The sequence below is a fragment of the Schistocerca serialis genome, chromosome 9 (genome assembly GCF_023864345.2).
Source record: "Schistocerca serialis cubense isolate TAMUIC-IGC-003099 chromosome 9, iqSchSeri2.2, whole genome shotgun sequence".
NCBI lineage: Eukaryota > Metazoa > Arthropoda > Insecta > Orthoptera > Acrididae > Schistocerca > Schistocerca serialis.
Window position 1 is genome coordinate 473,926,917 of NC_064646.1, and position 21,935 is coordinate 473,948,851.

At 37.7% G+C, this 21,935-nt stretch overlaps 2 protein-coding genes across 2 annotated transcripts in view; both read left to right on the forward strand.

Moving 5' to 3' along the window:
- The window catches only part of LOC126419720 (B-cell lymphoma 3 protein homolog), a 308,455-nt gene extending 304,483 nt beyond the window's left edge, over window positions 1-3,972 (forward strand). The window contains exon 9 of the mRNA XM_050086900.1: window positions 1,127-3,972. Within this exon, the coding sequence (XP_049942857.1) occupies window positions 1,127-1,378 (252 nt within the window). The 3' untranslated portion in view covers window positions 1,379-3,972. The remainder of the gene's footprint in view (window positions 1-1,126) is intronic.
- A 6,359-nt stretch (window positions 3,973-10,331) lies between these two features.
- LOC126418797 (sorting and assembly machinery component 50 homolog B) overlaps window positions 10,332-21,935 on the forward strand; it is a 115,781-nt gene continuing 104,177 nt past the window's right edge. Inside the window, exons 1-3 of the mRNA XM_050085731.1 lie at window positions 10,332-10,483; window positions 10,647-10,721; window positions 10,810-10,863. Coding sequence (XP_049941688.1) covers window positions 10,463-10,483; window positions 10,647-10,721; window positions 10,810-10,863 — 150 coding nt within the window. The 5' untranslated portion in view covers window positions 10,332-10,462. The remainder of the gene's footprint in view (window positions 10,484-10,646; window positions 10,722-10,809; window positions 10,864-21,935) is intronic.

Sequence of the window (21,935 nt, forward strand, 5' to 3'; positions counted from 1 at the left end):
CAGCATGTTAGTTTTCACAACATTCCACATTTTAATAACTTTTAAAACCTTTTCGTAAATGCTTTGATACAGGTCACAAGAAATAAATCTGTCGTAAACTTTGTCAAATAGTGAACAAAATACTTTGTCTATCCTGGTGCAGAAAACAGATATGGATAGCAAACGAGGCCCCAGAAAGAAAAGAAAGTGAAACATGTAACAACCATCTGAAAATGGATTTGTAAAAAATCTGAAGCAGTGTCATGATCTGATCCAAACAAACCTTTTTAAACCATACTTTTAGTTGATTGCTGTTTCAATTATAAACCATTTTAGAATTTTCAAAGCATTTTCCAAACAGTGGGCTGCAAAAGTCCCATTTCTTGTTTATAGTTTGTACAGTGCTTGTCATGTCAACTATCGTATCAGTAGCGATTGTATGAATTACCTGTATTAAACTACTTGATCTTTGGAAAAGAATGTATGGTGATGTAATCCTTTCACGTAATGTTATTTTTTCTGTGGCACTATCAAGAAAGCTTTAGCAATAATATCTTGAAATCCTTGTGACAACCCCTTGTTTATTCTTTGCCTGCACTCTTGACTGGTACATGATGTTATTAACATCTGTGAATGATGATGATACTTGGGTGTCTGGTAAAGAGCTAAGTCATGAACAGTGAAAATATTGCAGTTCATTTCCATACTGTCACCAAGTTTGACACTCTTACCTTAGCTTCCTTTCTGAATGAATAGAATTTGTCTCTTGGATTAGAAACATAACATTTGCTGAGACAGGAGGGAATGCTAAAAGACTGACAGGAGGGAATGCTGAAAGACTGACAGGAGGGAATGCTACAAGACTATCACCCACACAGGACACACATTGAATAAGCTCCTCTCACAGCTTAAATGTATTCCATTTACCTCAAATATCAGAGGAAAACGTATTTGCTTCACCCTGACATTTACCTTGTTAAGCTAAATTTTACTTAAGGAGTTTGCGTACAGAATATTGGAAAATATGAAGCGCAGTTCTTGTAAAATAACTATGTGCTATGTTAATGGGGATACTTATAAATGTTGAAAACCTCTAAAGTATTATTCTGTATATATCACAGACAAAACTTCTGCTGTATTGTTACAGGATACAAAAAGTGGTCGCACTCCACTGTTCCATGCTGTGGAGACAAATTCTGCTACATGTTGTCGTGCCTTGCTGCAGAGTGGTGCCAACTCCACAGAACAGAATTATGCTGGGCACACGCCTATCATCGCAGCTTCAGAATTCGCAAATCCAAATGTTGAGGCTGCAATGATAAATCATAAAGAAGTACATGAGGACATTATTGCACAACTTGAACGTGGAAGACACCGTAACAGTATAATGGAAAATTGACTTTCTTCAGGTGTACTGAGAGAGAATTGAACAAAGCATCCGTTTTGAGGGATGTAGTAAGTTTTATTGTGATCATAATTTTAACTTTGGACTGAAACATTGGACACATAGTAAATGTATGACTGTGTGATTATGGGAAATATTTTTCTCATATAACTTCAGCCAGTGTGATATTTATTGAAAGAAGTAGTAGCTCACGACATGTCAGCTTCATGAAATTACTGCACCACTGTGGTCCTGTTAATATTGTCATATGTTTTTTAATTTTTGGTCACAACTGAAAATTAAATGTCTAGCAGTTCTGCTTATGCAGATCGACTTGTTCCAATGTGTGTTACGCTTCTCCTATGCAGTTAATAATTAACAAAGTAGCTGTAAACATTGCAGTGGTTACAAATAAATAGGGCCAAGGAGCTTCTTGAAATGTGTGTTCTGGATGTTGTTGTAAAGAAACACAATTGTAAACATTGCGGTGGTTACAAATAAATAGGGCCAAGGAGCTTCTTGAAATGTGCATTCTGGATGTTGTTGTAAAGAAACATACCACCATTGGAATTGTTCCTGTATATGATGATTGAATGTTCTGAAACTGTTAAATATGAGTGAAAAATATCAAGGCAGTAGTTGAAGCTCGGTTGAAAACATCAGTTGAATATGCTCTCACCATTTAAATAAACTTTTAGAGTTGTATATATATGAAAGGTTTACCTACAAATAACATGTGTTCTGTCAATCACCCAAACGTGATAGTGATTGATGTACTGTAAAGAGTCAAATGAGAAATTTCGCTAAGAACTTTGTGTTTTTCAATATTTTTTTATTTTTACTCTGGCAGTTATTATAGAAGTAAAGTTGTGGAATTGCATAGCAACATGTTATTTTTATGTAGTACATTAACTTTTGTCCAATTAGTTACTATTATTTGAAGTGTGATTCATCTTGTGGGTGTACATTAACATTCTAGATTTGTGTGAATGTGAACATGAATGGGGTGTAAGACCTTGTAGTCACCGAACTGAACATTTATTTTCGCACGTTAAAGCAAAAATATTTTTTGTGAATCCTCTGTAAAGTACTGATCTATGTATTTATTTATTGAAACAAAGAGTACCTAATTTGTGTAGAATGTTTTAATTTCCACAGAAGGTAATTATAGTGTGCCTGTGAATCCACAGCTATTTGAGTATTATGTTCTGTTTTTACAAGATTTACTTCTCTGAGAGGCAATACCTCATCATTTGAGAGCATTATTTTGATGTGATGATGAAAGTGACAAATTTCTTAATTCTGACATCCACAAAACTTAGTGCTTGGATCATATGAAAACATTAAATAAAACCTGCATGGCAATGTGAACTGAAGCTGATAAACTAAACAACAAAAATTGAGAGTAAATTAATGTAGCCTAACAATTTTAAGAAGCACTAAAAATTGCATGAAAGCATATTATTTTTTATATTTGGTAAAAGGTTTTTCTCCAGAAACATTACTTTCTTTGTATGTCTAAAACAACACTAATTATGTCCAGGAAAAAAGAATGAGTCGGTCCGTTTTCTTTGTTCGGCAAAAAAGCGAAGCTTTCAGTGCTTTGTCACTAAGTTGTTGTATTGGTTGTTCTTAATCAGGTTGTGTGTACTGGAACAGAAGAGTGTGCAGTGTAATATGTACTACTACTATTTGTCAAGAAATAAGCATAAGTTGTATGTGTGCTAAGATGAATGTGGCTTATGGGACTGCTGTTTCTGTAAAGGATTGCATTTCATTACATTTAAAGAGAATACTGTCACATCCTATGCCTATGAATGCTAAAGTGTCTTTTGCATTATAATTAAGAATGGCTTTCTGGAAGTATTCTCAATTGTAAAAAGTTTTTTTCCCTTTTCGGAAATGGTGTGTCCTTTAAGTAACATGCTAAATATCATGATTCAGGCTGTGGAAACTTGTCTTCAACATCACAGATATGGAATAGCTTTATGAAGTCCTACAATACTGCATCTTCTCAAAGTTTCATTGAATAATGTAAAGTGAAATGTAGTTTCTTGTACCCGGGCATTGTATGTTTTCAAAACTGAACATGTATGAAATTTGTTGGAAAAAAATACTTGATTAGTGAAGTGATTCATTTATGGCTAGAGTTTTGTGGCGCCAACTTACATGGAAAGCCAGGATGTACGCTGGGTAGTTAAATTTGTTTGCTTGTCAGGTACCTGGCTGGCTAATTTCGATCAAATTAATATTATTGTATTCCATAATTGTTTTTTCTTATCCTGTTCGAGCCACACATTTAGGTAATTGTGTGATTTATTTAATGACAGTGCACCACTTAAGACGGTTAGTAGTTTATATAATTATTGTTAAAGTATATTTTAAGAATGTGTGTGCGTACCAGCACTTGAAAAGCGAGCTTATCTTGAATGAACTATTTGTTATCGATTGGTAGAAGAAGGGGTAAAACAAACTATAGATGCCTCTTTACACATTACCACCTCTGTAGTTGTTGAGCATATAAAAACAAAATGCATCCTTCAATAAAATGTTTCATTTCAACCTCCCTTCATTGTGATTTATCAAAATAATTTGTAAATTAAATTAATATTTACCACTCTGTGTACAAAATAATTTTTTGTGATTAATGTGACAGGTAGTGAGTGGATCGACACCACAGATCTGTGCGCCCTGCCCATGTTAATCACCATTTTGTCATGAGGCTTGACACCTATACGTCTATCTTTAGGAACCCCCATACTGTCTGCTTTGCTTGTAAGCTTCCCCTGCTGGGTTTATTAAACTAAAAAGAAATTGTGCAGAAAGATTTCCTCTATCAGCCTGCAGAAGAGCTCCGGCAAATGTATGACTTAATAAAAATCTGGCTCATTTCGTCTGTGTATGAGGTAGATCATCATACATTTTTACCCTATGACCAGCTTTTCTGCTGCAATTTATAAGCTGCCCTTGTTTGAGTATACTGCACATGCATTCACTTGAAAAGTATTAATACCTGTTAGTGCAGTTAATTATGATCCCTGGCATGTGTGTTGAATTTGTCCACCCTGTAGGTACTTGAGTTTTAAATTGCTCCACAGTGGTGACAATTATGTTAGACATTCTCCGTTTTTTCCTTATACTTAAGGGAATATCAGGGAATTTCAAACATGTCAGGGAAATATTGGGGAATTTTGGAAAAAAAAAGCTGGAAAAATCTCGTCTTTGCCTCAGTAGATGCAATGGTTTGTTTACCGAGATGCCGTGCATTGTAACTGGTTGGGTGCAGCTGAGCACATGTGCTGCTTGCCTACTCCCTCATCCCTACTACTTCTCCCCTTCCTACCTCTCCCCTCAGCTTGCAGTCAGTGCTGCCACCACTTCTCGCCACTAGCGTAGCAACTACAGATGAGAGGCAGGGAGGCATGAGGAGAGTTTGTTTGGATCTGATTCTTAGATACTGTAAATGCAGCGAGCAGAGACGGCGGTCATGTGTGCACGATTCGTCTCCGAGTGAATGTGTGTGCTCTTGTTATCTGACAAAGGCTATGGCTGAAAATTTAGTTGTGAGAGTGTGACTGTCTTTTCTACGTGCCTGTCTGTGGCTTGGTGATCGCCTTTATGGTTATTGAGTTTTCAGAGTATTTGCACAAGTTATCTGTTGCATGGTTTGATCAATGCGGTCCCATTTCATCAACATGCTGTCGGTGACTCACTGGACACACTAGTGGATTTCTCCTACAGGCCAAAGCTGCAGGCCATTTCTGCGGGTATCTCTAATGGTTCGGGTCTACCTTTCGTTTCCCACTAATGTGCACGTCCTGCTGATCAGATCTAATCTAACCGATCTGCACAGGCTGGGTCTGTTTGAGTGTGGCGTAAGGTAGTGAATTTTCGTGATTCGTGCATGGACCCAGGAAGCAGCACTCGTTGGCAGGTCAGAGGCCAAGGGTGACGGATTTCAGAAATTGTGACTGTCTCACGGCAAGTATGTTGCAAGGTGCGGCATTTTATAGACTTATTTATTCTAGTACATTTTGGCACTTTCTTACTTTATATATTAGAACAGATGGACGTTAAGAAGAAGAAAATTGTGGCAGTTGCTGGCGATTTGTACACTATGTACTCAAATATTTCTTGAAAGAAAAATAATACCTGTAAAGAAATTGTGACACTGCTTAGAAACAGCAAGACTGGGCAGACTTTCAGAAGTGTATGTCTGAGAAAGTCCAACTAGGCAGCTGCACCCTACCTGGCATAATTGTTCAGGTCGAGCTTAGAGAGAGGGAGGTAACAGACCAGATGACTGGTTGCCATTGTGAGGCCTGTCAACAAAAACTGGTGAGGCTGGGAAATACAGGCCAGCCAAGTCTTGATTTTTGTTGTACTGGCAGTGGGCCATTATCTAAGACATGATTCTCTGCCTACCATTTTGCCTTCTAACGCACATTGACCCTACGATTTAAAAATATTGGCTATAAAAACCTACATAGGCCAGACTGTCCCATATTATTGGTCAGCAAAATGTTGGAAAGGCTAGTAATTAAGTACATCTACACAGTACACACAACAACACAATGGCTTAAGTAACATCTGGACAGATTTAGGGAATAACATTACTGGGAATCACAACTTGATGTTGCAAAATCATTAGATTGCACAAGGGTGGGGGGCGGCAACCAGAGTACTCGTCACAAATTACAAACTGCTGTAGTAATAGAAGACAGAGTAGGAGCTTGGGTAAGATTGTTTCTGCAGGAGAGAACAGAGGGTAATTTTTGCAAAGGAAGTCTCAGAGAATGTGGCAGAACTATTACTGGATTGAGTGATTTTGCTGGCATTACCTTGCAACAACATAGAGCTGGGTGGATACAAACGGCAGGAGCATTAATGTAAGCAAGAGCCAGTTGGTTACTTTCTGTTGAAGGAAAATCCAGGACCACATTTGGATCCAAGTTAGGGTAGGAGATACTTTTATCTGACACCTAATTTTAAGTAAATCAAACAATTAAAAATCCAGGATTGAATGTAACAATTTGTTGCTAATTTTAAATGTATAGGAGTGAAACTTCATACCAAATTTCATTAAGGTTTCCATGTGAGAGGGGCAGTTTGTAAGACACACGAGGTCCTCTTTCTGTTTATGATCAAGCTAGATGGCCCAGTGGGTAGCACACTGGACTCTCATTGGGAAGCCCGACGGCTCAAACCCATATCTGGACTCTCAAATTTAGGTTTTGCATGATTTCCCTAAATATCTCCAGGCAAATGCCGGGATAGTTCCTTAGAAAGGGCACAGCCAATTTCATTCTCCATTCGAGACTCAATCCGAGCTTGTGCTCTGTCTCTAATGACCTCAATGTCGACGGGACATTAGACCTGATCTTCTTTCCGGTAATGTGAATTTTAGGGGATGTTGAAGGAGAAGCAAGAGAATTGTTTCTTGACATGTCCTCATCTAGGCATAGCTTTTATTTATTTATTTATTTATTTATTTATTTATTCATTCATTCATCCATCCAGGGAACACCTATGATACAGTATACATTATAAAACAATGAAAAACAATCTCTGCTATACATGTTCACGGAATACATATGTATATTTGGTGAGTAACAGACCATCCACAATTGTGGCCGATTGCATCATTTACCAACTATCATTAACTGCTGTGGCATTCACGAGATCCAGCAGGGACTAAACAACACGTTTCAGGAGGATAGGACAGGTACTTGGCCATGACGTTGCTGAAAGAATCATCCTGGAATTTGCCTGAATGTAAGAAAACCACGGAAAACTTAAATCAAGATGTCAGGACAGAGTACACTCCATCGCAAGCATGAACTCACTGTTATCAGCAGAAATGCTTCATTCCTTTTTTCCCTCATTGTACAACGTTATTTTGATCATACACAATTTGAATGAGAACTCATGCACCATAGGCATCCAAGGTGACTCCAGCAAAAATAAGAAGGGGAAAAAATCCTCTGTTCAGTCCATTTGGAAAACTGAGTCAGCATCCCTACTAATGAGAGAGATGTTGAGTGCAGGATAATGACAAAAGATTTCTACCATGCATCTTGGCACATTTGCTTGTAAGAACATTTTTAGTTAGTTTCACGTTCCACAGATCATTTTGCATAGTAATTACGCCCCACCACCTAATGCACTTTGCAATAATAGAAATTCTTCTATGGAACAAGAGTTGTTAAGGAGAAACTTTTGGTTTGTTTTCAAATTTTACTTTGCTGTCTGTCAGACATTTTATATCCCTTGGTAAGTAATCAAAAATTTTAACTGCAGCACTGTGCAGTCCTTTTTGTACTAAAGACAAACTTAATATGGAGTAACAAATGTAATTTTTTTCCTTCTGGTACTGTAATTTTGTACATTCCTGTTACTTTTGAACTGCAGTGCTACAATAAAATTCACGAGGGAAAAATACACTGTGAAACAGTAGTTAGAACACGCAAATTCTCGAACAGATGTCTATAAGATCATTAGTGAGCATCTTGTATTATTCTTACAGCACATCTTTGAGCTATGAAGACTTTCTACCTTAAAGATGTTACCCCAAATCATTTTTCCATATGACATAGTTGAATTAAAATATGCAATATATGTCAGATTATTGATTTCTCTCTTCCACAAGATTTCCAATGATTCTAGGAGCAAATGTGGTAGAACTGAGTTGTTTTAAGAGTTCCAAAGAGTTTTCAAGTTTATAAATTCTCATCAGTATGGGCAGCTTAGAATTTTGAAGGTACCACATTATTTTCTCACATGTGTTACACTTATCATTGGTGTAGTACTGCTAGATGTTTGGAATGAATATGTTGTCTTTCTAAAATTGAGAGGCCATTTGCAGGAAACCAGCACTGTTTACTGGTCATTCCTTCTGTTTCTGTGTATATGCTTGGATTGATTACAATAAGTGTTGTCTGCAAAAAGAACTAATTCCGCTTGTCATATTAGTCGATCAAAGTATTATTGCACCTGGAAGTTTTTGTGAGATTTCATGAGGACATGCAGAAGCCCTTGATAGTATATGCACATTTGTCTTGAAATCATTCACAATGTGATGCATTTTCCTTACACACTATAGTATTTGTTTAGGGTAACACCATTGCCTGTTTTCAATAATGCTCACCAGAGGCCAAGTGCAATAATATCATGTCGGAGAAACATATTAGATGAAAGATCATTTACAGATATGAGGAACAATAGTGGACCTAAAATTGACCCTTGGGGAACTCTACACATGATTTCTTCCCAGTCAGAATAACATGCCTGGACTATATTGGTTGGATTACTAAGTACAACTTTCTACATTCTTTTGGTTAGATGACATTATCCATTGACTGGCTATACCATCAATCCCATAAAACCTCAATTTATCTAGGAGAATACTCTGATTCACACAGACACCTTAGGTTGTAGAAAATACCAGTTGGTACTATTTTTTATATTTAACGCATGCAAAATCTGGTAAGTGAACATGGAGCTGGAACATTATGATCATATACTGTAGTGTGACAGTGTTGTAGTTGCCCATTTTCATTATTAACTCCTACTCTGCCCTCTAGGTGATCTTTGTGGAGTACGCATTACTTATGAAGTATGGCTGCTCTTTTATAGAGATGTATTTTAGCAATTTTTTTTGTCTCTTTGCACACTTCGTTATATAAATTTATTACCTGACAGAAGAAAATGCTGGTTTGAGTTTGGTTTTCAATGCAGTTCTTATAGCACGTGTAGCCATTTTACAAAGATTAGCCACAGGTTTTTTTTCTGGGAAAATTTGAGGAATGTAGCCATTATTTTCATGATGGAGGAGCTATAATGGAACTCTTTGGAAAACTGGAGAAAAAAAAAAGTGATAACATGTTTAGAGCCGTCGCTTGTTGCAATGCATGGGCTGGTGTACGTTGATTATGGAGGAGAGAGGCCAGATGCTAGAACATTTGCACAAAATAAATGTGGTACATGGAAACAAATATGTGGTCATATAGCCTTTAACTTGATTTTTTTTACATTTACACACTAAAGACTTATACGGACCAAAATTAAAAAAAAAAGCATTAAAGTTTCATTACAATTAAATGTGTCAATAATAATAACAATAACAAATGAGGATGGCAACAATGGTAGTTATTCAAAGGCATCATGATAGCAATGGTGGTGTCTTATTATAATCAATTATTATTCGGCACTATTTGCCAATTTCGATCACATAGTAATTATCAAGAGTGTAAACGTATTCCGATGTTAAATAGTCAATAAAACAGAGCTGAATGGAGGCATGTAGGCTTACATAGTATCACAAATGTGAGAATACCGTAGGCGTGCATGCAACCATATAAACACAAGCAAAATCAACTGTTCGTGGTTTTATTGCTTCTTCCGCTCACACTCATTGTCATACCGTATATATAATAAAGGACGTATCATCTGCCATGCACTTCACTTTTGTCTGCACAGTATGGACGTAGATGTAGAAAGGTATGTGCAGGTATTTTCAAGTTAGTGACCACCAATTATTTTAACGACACCCATACGTCCCATATTTACTTACGCTCAACAGAGATCCTGTTTATCCAGTTTTCCAGTGATCATTGCAATTTTCAAACTAAATATAAACTCTGATTCTCATAAGTTCACTGGTATCAAAAACAGTAGTTAATGGTCTATTAATTAAAGAGTGGGCTAAAAAGAGGGGGTTTCAAGCTGCTCTTCGCTCACTTTGATTGAACTCACTTGCTACTGTACGAAAAGTAATTTTTCACCATGTTCCACAACTTGGAATAAACTGGCCATTGTCACAAATCTGAAAGATTCCTGAACTCCATAGAAGTTTGTTTCTGTTCTCAGAAAAAAACCTAATAAAAATAGCGTGGGAACTATTCTCGTCAATAACACGTGTAATAAAATATGTAGGTCTCATTTTTTAAATACATATTACTCCCGTCTGCGTGTTTACATCAGAGGACTATATCAAAGATGATGTAAGGGTGGGTGAGGTCGTACGCTGCTTCAAAAAAATAATAGTAGAGACGCCGGGTTTGCGATTATGTGCAACGTAGGAAAGTGACAGTTGGAACGATGGGGACAGTTTACGCGAAGGTAAAGGTTGTGTCTATTTTTCTATGTTTTTGTGTATTTTTACGTGAATGAGCTTCGTACTGTGTATTATGTGGTTATGGGTACATTTAGGCTTCACATAAAACAACTGATTCATTTGATAGGCATGTACTAGTTATCTCGCATGTATTTATTTGTGTTTTAGGAACAGTTTATTGAAAAGAACGAATCGTTCGGGAGTGGTAAACCGAGACATCTAAATTTAGGAACCAACGACCAAGTATGCTGAAGTCAACATATGAATGGAAGCTGTGTTTCAACGTTTGTATATGTGAAGAATACTATTTCAATGCCATTTTCGTTTACAGGAAGCCGAAGAATGCACAAGCGGCAAGAAGACAATAAAGTTGGAAGGCATACAGGTATGCGAATTACTTCGTAAAGCAGGGTATTGTAAATCGCTATACAGTAAATGATTACCATTATTAAAACGTGTGTACAGGCTGATGGTAATAAGGACTTGGGGCACTTGCGGAATGTAGGCTACGTTAATTATTGGAGAGATGCAATTGTGTTCGCTAGAGGGCATGATTATTTTGAAGCCCGACACAATCATCATGGGATAAGGGAGGGCAGTATTTTGTTTTTACTGCCTCACATGGTACATACGGCAAGAGAGAGAACCCAAAGGTGTCTGATGTCAAAACTATTTGTAAATTTCTTAACACGGAATTATAGTTGCCTGCTTTGTGGGAATGAAATGGGAGAGTGTCTAATATGAGTAGGAAGCATGTTCCCCACGTGCCCCATACATTGGCATGTTTGTGAATGTATAACAGTACACAGCTGCTGCTGATGATGCCTCAGCCCTGTGTAACATCCATCGCACGGCAATACTGGTATTGAAACTGCTGTGGGAACTACAGAAGATCCTCCAGCCAGTTTCCCCACTCCGAAGCTGTAGTTACATATAGTTCACGTGTGATCTGTCAACTGATGATGCCTCAGTCCTGTGTGACATCCATTGCATTGGTATTGAAACTTCTGTGAGAACTACAGAAGATCCTCCAGCCAGTTTCCCCATTCCGAAGCTGTTGATACATATAGTTGATGTGTGATCTGTCAACTTCAGAGTGTAAATTGACAGGAGCTTCATCCAGTAATATAATGTAGGTACACTTATATGCAGTTGATAACTGTTTGCTCCACTACCCTCATCAAGACATTTAAATGAGCACTGATAATTGCTAATACTTTGGCTGCGCAACACTGTTTTTCCAATTCGGGTGTAGATGTAGAGATGTGCATATGATACAGCAGTTAAGGGAAGTTTGTCATTTAAATAGATGGCTCAGAGCAGAGTGGGCACTTAAGGTTAGAAATATCGGTTAATTATATGTTCATGGCCATTAAATGGTTCCTAGCCAATTCTTTGCCATTAGACTTTGAAAAAGCACATAATGTGCAATTCATAATTTGTAGGGCAGTGCCTGCTTAAAATATGATGAGCAGATAGGAGAAGCTGACTGTGTGAAGTTCTTGGGAGTACAGCCTGGTAATGGATACAATGGGGTGAAGCTTACCACAGAACTGCTGAAGTGTGTGAATAAATTTTTGTTTTGAATGCAGATGTCAGACGGGGGGGGGGGAGAAATACTATGCTTCCAAAATGGAAATTTTATTGGGGTAACTTGTTAAGCCAAGCTAAAGTTCTTAAAGTGCAAAAACATGTAATAAAAATTATTTGTAATGTAAAGAACGTCCTGCAGAAGCTGTTTCATGGAACTGGGGAGACCAGCTACTGCTTCCTAATATATTTATTCCTTAATGAAATTTGTCATAAATCCTATCTCTTTATTTATTTACTTTTTGACCAACAACTCAATTTATGGAATCATCACTAGAAATAAGAATAGTCTTCACAAATATTTGAAACTACTTGCTTTGGTCCAGAAAGGTGTCAGTTATTCAGGAACACACATTTTCAATAACTAGCCAACAGCCATATAAAATTTAACTACCAGTAAATTTTGGTTGAAGAGTAGCCTAAATGATGTGGCATTGTTGGCTAACACCTACTCCATTGACAAATTGCTTTGTAGAACCAACTGACATGTATATTTTGTTAATATCAAATAATGTGAGCTTCATGTAAAATCTGTTTTCTGTACAGCTTCAGTACAGTAATGTTATCAATGTAAATAAGTTTTCTAAATTGATTTTTCTCTTTGGGGATTTGCAGCTACAACTGCTTAAGAATTATCATGTGCACATCTGTGTATTTGTACATTTACATTTTTTGCGACAAGTCTGTTATCACTTTTTAAGTGAAAAGATGTTTGAGGTCTTTGATTTATTCCAGATTCATGAGGATTATTTCACGTGTGTCTAAGGTGCATTAGCGTATATTTTTTCTTTGTAAATATGTCTTACGTGCACCATACTCTGTATCCACTGAATGTCAAGTGAATCTGATCCAATCTTGGGCACAGTTAACTCACCTTCTGCTTTTGAATGTGGAAAAGCTATAATTGATTGACACATTGTTAAATCAGCACTATCCAATGAGCCACTGTTGTACACATACCACACTTTCATGTGTCCCATCAGGCATAACGCTTCTCGATTGAACGGAGACTACAGATCCTCTATCAGCGACAGAGTAAATTCACATATGTTATAACACAAACCTCATAATATTATTTATATGAAGGGAAAAAGGAAGAATTAATTAAGGAATGCAAGTAAAATGTGTTATCAAAATTTGAAATGGCAAGTACTGCTTTTGTGTGTGCCTGCTGCTGACAAAGGCCTTAATGGCCAAAAGATATGATTGTGTGAATCTTTTTATTGTGCCTATCGCAGCTCAGCATCTCCACTATATGGTGAGTAGCAACTTTCCTTCTCTCGTATTGTTATATCATCATATAGTTGTACATGAGGACACAAAAGTATTCATCAGAAGAATATCTTGCGTAACTTCATGACTGCTATAAACAATAGTATAAGTATGCGTGTTGATGTCAGCCTTGACACTACATTTATGTCCACATGAGCACAAACAGAAAGATCACAAATGCTAATTTTAATATAGAAGTTTCCTTTATTTGTAAAGAAAGAGTGTGTCTGAAGAAATATACAGTTGAAGACTAAATAGGAAGAACAACCTAAATTAAGCCGAAGGATAAGCAAAAAATTGATTTAAAGGCAAAAACTCGAAAATTTGTAAGTTATAGACAAGCAAAAAACAGAAGCAGCACTGAGACTAACAGAGTAGCAGCAGAGAATTATTGAAGAAATTAAGGTTATTCCCCCCCCCCCTCCACCCCGCTTCCCCCCTTGAACCATGGACCTTGCTGTTGGTGGGAAGGCGTGCGTACCTCAGCGATACAGATGGCCGTACCATAGGTGCAACCACAACGGAGGGGTATCTGTTGAGAGGCCAGACAAAAGTGTGGTTCCTGAAGAGGCGCAGCAGTCTTTTCAGTAGTTGCAGGGGCGGCAACAGTCTGGATGATTAACTGATCTGGCTTCGTAACACTAACCAAAATGGCCTTGCTGTGCTGGTACTGCGAACGGCTGAAAGCAAGGGGAAACTACAGACGTAATTTCTCCTGAGGGCATGCAGCTTTACTGTACGGTTAAATGGTGATGGCGTCCTCTTGGGTAAAATATTCCAGAGGTAAAATAGTCCCCCATTCGGATCTCCGGGTGGGGACTACTCAAGAGGACGTTGTTATCAGGAGAAAGAAAACTGGCGTTCTACGGATCGGAGTGTGGAATGTCAGATCCCTTAATCGGGCAGGTAGGTTAGAAAATTTAAAAAGGGAAATGGATAGGTTAAAGTTAGATACAGTGGGAATTAGTGAAGTTCGGTGGCAGGAGGAACAAGACATCTGGTCAGGTGAATACAGGGTTATAAATACAAAATCAAATAGGGGTAATGGAGGAGTAGGTTTAATAATGAATAAAAAAAAATAGGAGTGCGGGTGAGCTACTACAAACAGCATAGTGAACGCATTATTGTGGCCAAGATAGACACGAAGCCCATGCCTACTACAGTGGTACAAGTTTATGTGCCAACTAGCTCTGCAGATGATGAAGAAATTGATGAAATGTATGATAAAAGAAATTTTTCAGGTAGTAAAGGGAGATGAAAATTTAATAGTCATGGGTGACTGGAATTTGAAAGTAGGAAAAGGGAGAGAAGGAAACATAGTAGGTAAAGATGGATTGGGGGTAAGAAATGAAAGAGGAAGCCGTCTGGTAGAATTCTGCACAGAGCAATACTTAATCATAGCTAACACTTGGTTCAAGAATCATAAAAGAAGGTTGTATACATGGAAGAATCCTGGAGATACTAGAAGGTATCAGATAATATAATGGTAAGACAGATTTAGGAACAAGGTTTTAAATTGTAAGATATTTACAGTGGCAGATGTGGACTCAGACCACACTCTATTGGATATAAACTGTAGATTAACACTGAAGAAACTGCAAAAAGGCGTGAATTTAAGGAGATGGGACCTGGATAAACTGACTAAACCAGAGGTTGCACAGAGTTTCAGGGAGAGCATAAGGGAACAATTGACAGGAATGGGGGAAAGAAATACAGTAGAAGAAGAATGGGTAGCTCTGAGGGATGAAGTAGTGAAGGCAGCAGAGGATCAAATAGGTAAAAAGACAAGGGCTAGTAGAAACCCTTGGGTAACAGAAGAAATATTGAATTAACAGAAGAAATATTGAATTTAATTGATGAAAGGAGGAAATATAAAAATGCAGTAAATGAAGCAGGCAAAAAGGAAATCAAACGTCTCAAAAATGAGATTGACAGCAAGTGCAAAATGGCTATGCAGGGATGGCTAGAGGACAAACGTAAGGCTGTAGAGGCTTATCTCACTAGGGGTAAGATAGATACTGCCTACAGGAAAATTAGACATTTCGAGAAAAGAGAACCACTTGTATGAATATCAAGAGCTCAGATGGAAACCCAGTTCTAAGCAAAGAAGGGAAAGCAGAAAGGTGGAAGGAGTATATGGAGGGTTTATACAAGGGCGATGTACTCGAGGACAATATGATGGAAATGGAAGAGAATGTAGATGAAGATGAAATGGGAGATATGATACTGTGTGAAGAGTCTGACAGAGCACTGAAAGACTTGAGTCGAAACAAGGCCCCGGGAGTAGACAACATTCCATTAGAACAACTAACGGCTTTGGGAGAGCCAGTCCTGACAAAACTCTACCATCTGGTGAGCAAGATGTATGAGACAGGCGAAATACCCTCAGACTTCAAGAAGAATATAATAATTCCAATCCCGAAGGAGGCAGGTATTGACAGGTGTGTAAATTACTGAACTATCAGTTTAATAAGTCACAGCTGCAAAATACTAACGCGAATTCTTTACAGACGAATGGAAAAACTGGTAGAAGCCGACCTCGGGGAAAATCAGTTTGGATTCCGTAGAAATATTGGAACACGTGAGGCAATACTGACCTTACAACTTATCTTAGTAGAAAGATTAAGGAAAGGCAAACGTACGTTTCTAGCATTTGTAGACTCAGAGAAAGCTTTTGATAATGTTGACTGGAATACTCTCTTTCAAATTCTAAAGGTGGCAGGGGTAAAATACAGGGAGCGAAAGGCTATTTACAATTTGTACAGAAACCAGATGGCAGTTACAGGAGTCGAGGGATATGAAAGGGAAGCAGTGGTTGGGAAGGGAGTGAGACTGGGTCTTAGCCTATCCACTATGTTATTCATTCTGTATATTGAGCAAGCAGTAAAGGAAACAAAAGAAAAATTCGGAGTAGGTATTAAAATCCATGGAGAAGAAATAAAAACTTTGAGGTTTGCCGATGACATTGTAATTCTGTCAGAGACAGCAAAGGACTTGGAAGAGCAGTTGAATGGAATGGATAGTATCTTGAAAGGAGGATATAAGATTAATATCAACAAAAGCAAAACGAGGATAATGGAATGTAGTTGAATTAAGTCGGGTGATGCTGAGGGAATTAGATTAGGAAATGAGACACTTAAAGTAGTAAAGGAAGCAAAGTAACTGATGATGGTCGCAGTAGAGAAGATATAAAATGTAGACTGGCAATGGCAAGGAAAGCGTTTCTGAAGAAGAGAAATTTGTTAAACATCGAGTATAGATTTAAGTGTCAGGAAGTCGTTTCTGGAAGTATTTGTATGGAGTGTAGCAATGTATGGAAGTGAAACATGGACGATTAATAGTCTGGACAAGAAGAGAATAGAAGTTTTCGAAATGTGATGCTACAGAAGAATGCTGAAGATTAGATGGGTAGATCATATAACTAATGAGGAGGTATTGAATAGAATTGGGGAGAAGAGGAGTTTGTGGCACAACTTGACAAGAGGAAGGGACCGGTCGGTAGGCATCAAAGGGATCACAAATTTAGCATTGGAGGGCAGGGTGGAGGGTAAAAATTGTAGAGGGAGACCAAGAGATGAATACACTAAGCAGATTCAGAAGGATGTAGGTTGCAGTAAGTACTGGGAGATAAAGAAGCTTGCACAGGATAGAGTAGCATGGAGAGCAGCGTCAAACCAGTCTGTGAACTGAAGACAACAACAACAACAACAACAACAACAACAACAACAACAAGGTTATTGTACAGCGACCTGGGATAGGAAAGAGTATAAACACACAAAATATGAGAAAGAGAGGAGAAAATAAAAAATGGGAAGGACAACACTACCAAAAGTTAAAGAGGGAGTAGCAGGAGGAACCAAAGGGCTTTCCACAATGGTCCCCATCAGATCACCAAAGTTGAGCAGTGTTGGGCTTGGCTAGCATTTAGATGGGTGAATGTCTAGTTCTGCCAGTCGCTTTTGGCAAGTGCGATGCACTCAGGCCTTGCGAGGCCAGTTGATGACCTACTTGATTTAGTTGTAGTGACTCTGGTCATGAAAGCTGACGATGGCTGGGAGAGTGGTTTGCTGATCACATGTCCCTCCACATCCAGTCACACGTAGTGCTGAAGATGACATGACGGTCAGTCTGCACTGTTGTGCGAACTGAGGTGTGTTGGGACAGAGTTGGAGGAGGGGAGAGAATTGTACATATGGCACATATAGGTCCGTTTGACCCACATTAGTGTTTAACTAAAGCTGAAGTTGGATGGCTGGCAGGAATTGAGCATGTGCTATAGAAAATGTTTTCACTCCTAAAACTTTGATGCACTGGTAGATATAATCCTAATTACATGTCTGTGCTGCTAATCACAACTGATGTGTTACAGAATTTGATTTTGACAGAGTAGTCATCATTAACAGCATTTCTCACTAGTTGTATTTGTGTGTTTGACTCCAGTCTGTTACCTGATTAATTTCTTTTTTTGTTTCTCTTAATAATTGCAGAATGCACCATTTCATTCCTCAGTTAGCAGTGATCAGTTTTTGAATGGTTTCTCCATTAAAAATCCATGTCGAACTGCCACAAGTTGGAACATGTTAATATGCAGTGATTTTAAACTTTTCTTTTCAGAGAAACTTAGTTTTGAAAACCCATTGGTGTTTACCTAAAGCACTCCAGGCTATTTTTACTGTTGTGTTTATTTCTTTCCCTGATGGAAAATTGTTTTTTCTATAGCTACCCTAGATGCAAAAAAATGTGAAATTAACTTCTTATATGTCTGGAAGAAATTGTAGGATAAATCTGAAACTTTGAATGTAATAACATACCAAATAAGGTTTTAGAATATAAGGGACATACTCCTACTGCTTTCCAGTAGTTAACAGATTGAGGGCAAAGTTGATTTTTGTAAAAACGCCAGAAATGGCTATTTTTAGCCAATTTGTACAAAAATGTATCTTCTGCAAATTCTTTAAAAAAGCTTTCATGAAAAATATCGTGTTCTAAACCAGATAAAAAAAACTAGATTTGGTTTTGCAGTGCGAGAATATAAGCTCCCCACACCGCTGTCCCCCTCCCCCCTCTCCTCCCCTAAAAAAAAGGTGGAGGTGCATTTAAAATAAGCCCAAATTCTGATGGCACTCAAATAAAATGTGACGTTGTTGACTGTGTTCTACAATTGTTTAGTACTCTGAGGAAGGTAATACTGAAAATCCTGATGGTTAGGAAGTGAGATGAGCCAGAACAACTTGGGCGAAAAAAACCGCTGTCAGTCTTTTGTCATGACTTATCATGACATATTTCAGCCTGTTTTTCTGTTACACTAACTATAGAATCAAACTGATTATAAACTTAAAACACTGGACATCATGGTTGTAAAACTATTACAAAGCTTTACACCATTGTCACATTGTGGAACTGTGGGGAAATTCATAGCAGAGTGTATGACTTTTTTGGAAAGGATTTATGATATAGAAAATCTTGAGTATGTCTTTTTATTATGCAATGCTATTGACATGCTAGTTTAATTCCAGTTTAAAGTATAGCATATTGTGTGTTCACATAGTTTGTGGTTTATGTAAACTGAGGAAAAATTGTGTAAATGAGTTGCTATGCCCCATTGTGGTTTAACAACTGCCAGTTTCTTTCAGAGTGAGAAAACTGTCATTCCCATCGTGAAAAGGGGCTACGGGTGATAGCTATGCAGCAGCAGCAGCAGTTTCTTTACTACAGGTTCTCAAGAGTGATAAGGGTTTACTTATACAGGATTTCAGACCAGATTGTACGTTTCTTGAAGTGTCAGAGAACAAAGCTGGAAAAGGCCTTTTTTTAGAATTCTAAGATTATGTTTCTACTTTGAATTTTTTACAGGTTTCATTAATTTGATGTAGAATGCCATGAGGGAAACTATACTGCCAACGAGGCAGTGTCACTGAGAGTGCTGGAATAAATGCAGTAATGTGATGTTCCAAACCTAACCCTTGTCACTCCTTGATGGCCAATAAATGAATTTTTTGGCCACGTAGGTGCATAAAGCTTATTAAACATCCTTTTCCTCAGCAGAATCCCGCAGATATTTCCAGTTCACCACTCTTTTTCATAAATGCATGCTGCATGTTGTCCTGGCTAGAGGTCCGATATGTTTCGCATCTACACTAAGAGCATTAATGGCCAGCCTGTGGTGATCCTTGCTCTTCTGCTGCTTGTGAGAGGTAGTGTGTCTGGAGCCTCAGTTCAGCTGCCTAAGGAGACACTGTAGTGAAAGTGAGGTTCAGCTATCATATCCAAGTATCTGCAAAAGTGTTATCAAATTTCCTTTAATCAACTAAAGAAGAAATTGAAGGAAATAAGTGTTACAAGAAGAGTTGTTTTAACATGGCGTACTTCAACAGGAACTAGATAAAATCATCATTTTTTGCCAATTGCTGAATCAACAATTCAGGTCAGCATATTTTCAGATGATGCAGATTCTGTTAAGGCCAAAATTAGTGACAGTAATGAAGGAGATATATCAACATTGTATCTCCAGCCAGGGCAACACACTACATACGTATATGAAAAAGAGTGGTGGGTTGGAAATATTGAGAGACTTTTTATGAAAAAGAGTGGTGGATTGGAAATATTGAGAGACTTTCGCTGAGGTGATGGATGCTTTAATAAGCTTTGTGGACCCACACGACAAAGCAAATGTATTTTAGTTTCCATCAAGTAGTGACAAGTGCTGAGTTCAAAAACAGCACATTATTGCGGTAATTCCAGCACCCTCAGTGACATCATCTGGCAGGCAGTATAGTTTTCCTAATGACATTCTACAGCAAATTAACCAAACCTGTAAAAAATTCAGGCAGCCTGAAGGAAACACAAGTGTAGAATCGAAAAAGACACTTTTCTAGCTTTGTACTCTTGACACTTCCTAGAAATGTGTATCCAGGCCTGGGAATGTGTGATAAAGAAACCCACTGGTGGTTGTACTCTAAACTGGAATTAAACTAGGAAGTCAGTAGCACTGCTCAATAAAAAGACGTACACAGAATTTTCTGTAACATGAATCACTTGTAAAAATTGTCAGGACATAGTCCATATCAATTCACGCAGACTAGGACAAAATCTTACCTTGTTATTGAACTTAGCAAACATTAAAGTGAAGGACTGAATAAGGAACATGTATTTTTTTGTTTTCTACAAAAAAAATTCTGCTCCGAAATACAGTCCTCCAAAGATGACGCTGCGCATACCATTTTGAAGAGAGGAATTTTGGAAAAAAATTTAAAATGCTGTATCTCTGAAACAGTTCTAGATATTTTGTTGTTTTTTTTATTTGAAATATAATTGCTTTACAATTACAAAGAAAACCCCCATTTAGACATTATTTCACTATAGCATTCTAAACTTTTTTTATAATTAGTGGATTTTTTTTTCAAAAGTACCAGTTCATAAAATTTTGATATTTTTTTTTTTTCCCTTTTTCTATTGATTAATACCATATGGTTCTACATTCCCTGAAAAGGAGAGCCTCTACTTTTTGGTTGAACGGGTTTTATAAACAGTTGAAATTTTTGCCGTACATAAAACCTGTTTTATTACCACATTATTAGATAACAGGCTCATAAAAATCAAAACTTAGCCGTATTTAACATAATTTTAGTTTTGAAAGGTGAGTAAGAGACTCATTTTTTCAAGAATTTTAAATGGTTCCAAAATGTATGTGAAAGGTCCGAAGACTTAGATTTAAATTTATACAACTTCTGTGCAATCTGTTTTGTATTTGGTGTAGAAGGATTGTTTTGTACCATGGTGCTTCAGCAGGCCGCCTACACCACCACAAGGCCCCTTCCCGTGACCAGAAGCACTGTATACCCAGCAACACTTGCTGTCTTTTTTGAAAATATGTCACTTCTGTAAAAATTAAAACCTGGTCATTACTCCAATGATACCCTTGTACTTCTTGTGGGAGAATTACAGACCAGTTCTCATCAAAATCACAGTGAAGCACTAAACATAATTCTTCAGCCTGTACACCCCCCTTTCACTTCTGCAGTGTGTTATTGTTGCAATTTCTTCAGATGCTGGTGTGCTACTGCTTTCACTGGCCATTTACCAAGTTCATCAGTGAAACTGTCAAAGGCAACAGTTATCTTAATTGGTTTATTTTCCTCCTATGTCACATATGTAATTTCTGCTGAGTTATCTGCTACGTCTTCCAGGCCAAGAGTCTGTAAAGACGACCTCCATTTCCGGGGCAGTCTCTTGCTTTACGTCACAGACTACTAATGACTTCACACCTCCAACCAAGGTATCATGTGTCACATGCTCCAGTAAGTTCTTCAGAGCTACCACACAAAGTTCAAACTCCATGCAGGATGCACATAAACAGACATCTCTAGATGGGTGTGGAACTACCCACTCAGGTTGTAGTGCATTAAAGTTTGATCTTCCAATATGTGAAGTTGTATAGTTGCTCTTAAAAATTGCAAAAGTTTCTTTAATACTGCGAGTCATGTACCTCTTCACTTTCACAGGTGTTTGACCTTGAGTTGTTACAGTTATAGTGTCTTTTTTGTTGGTACTCTGGCGAGAACAGTCCCATTTATCTTCCAGATAAAAAGACTGCAC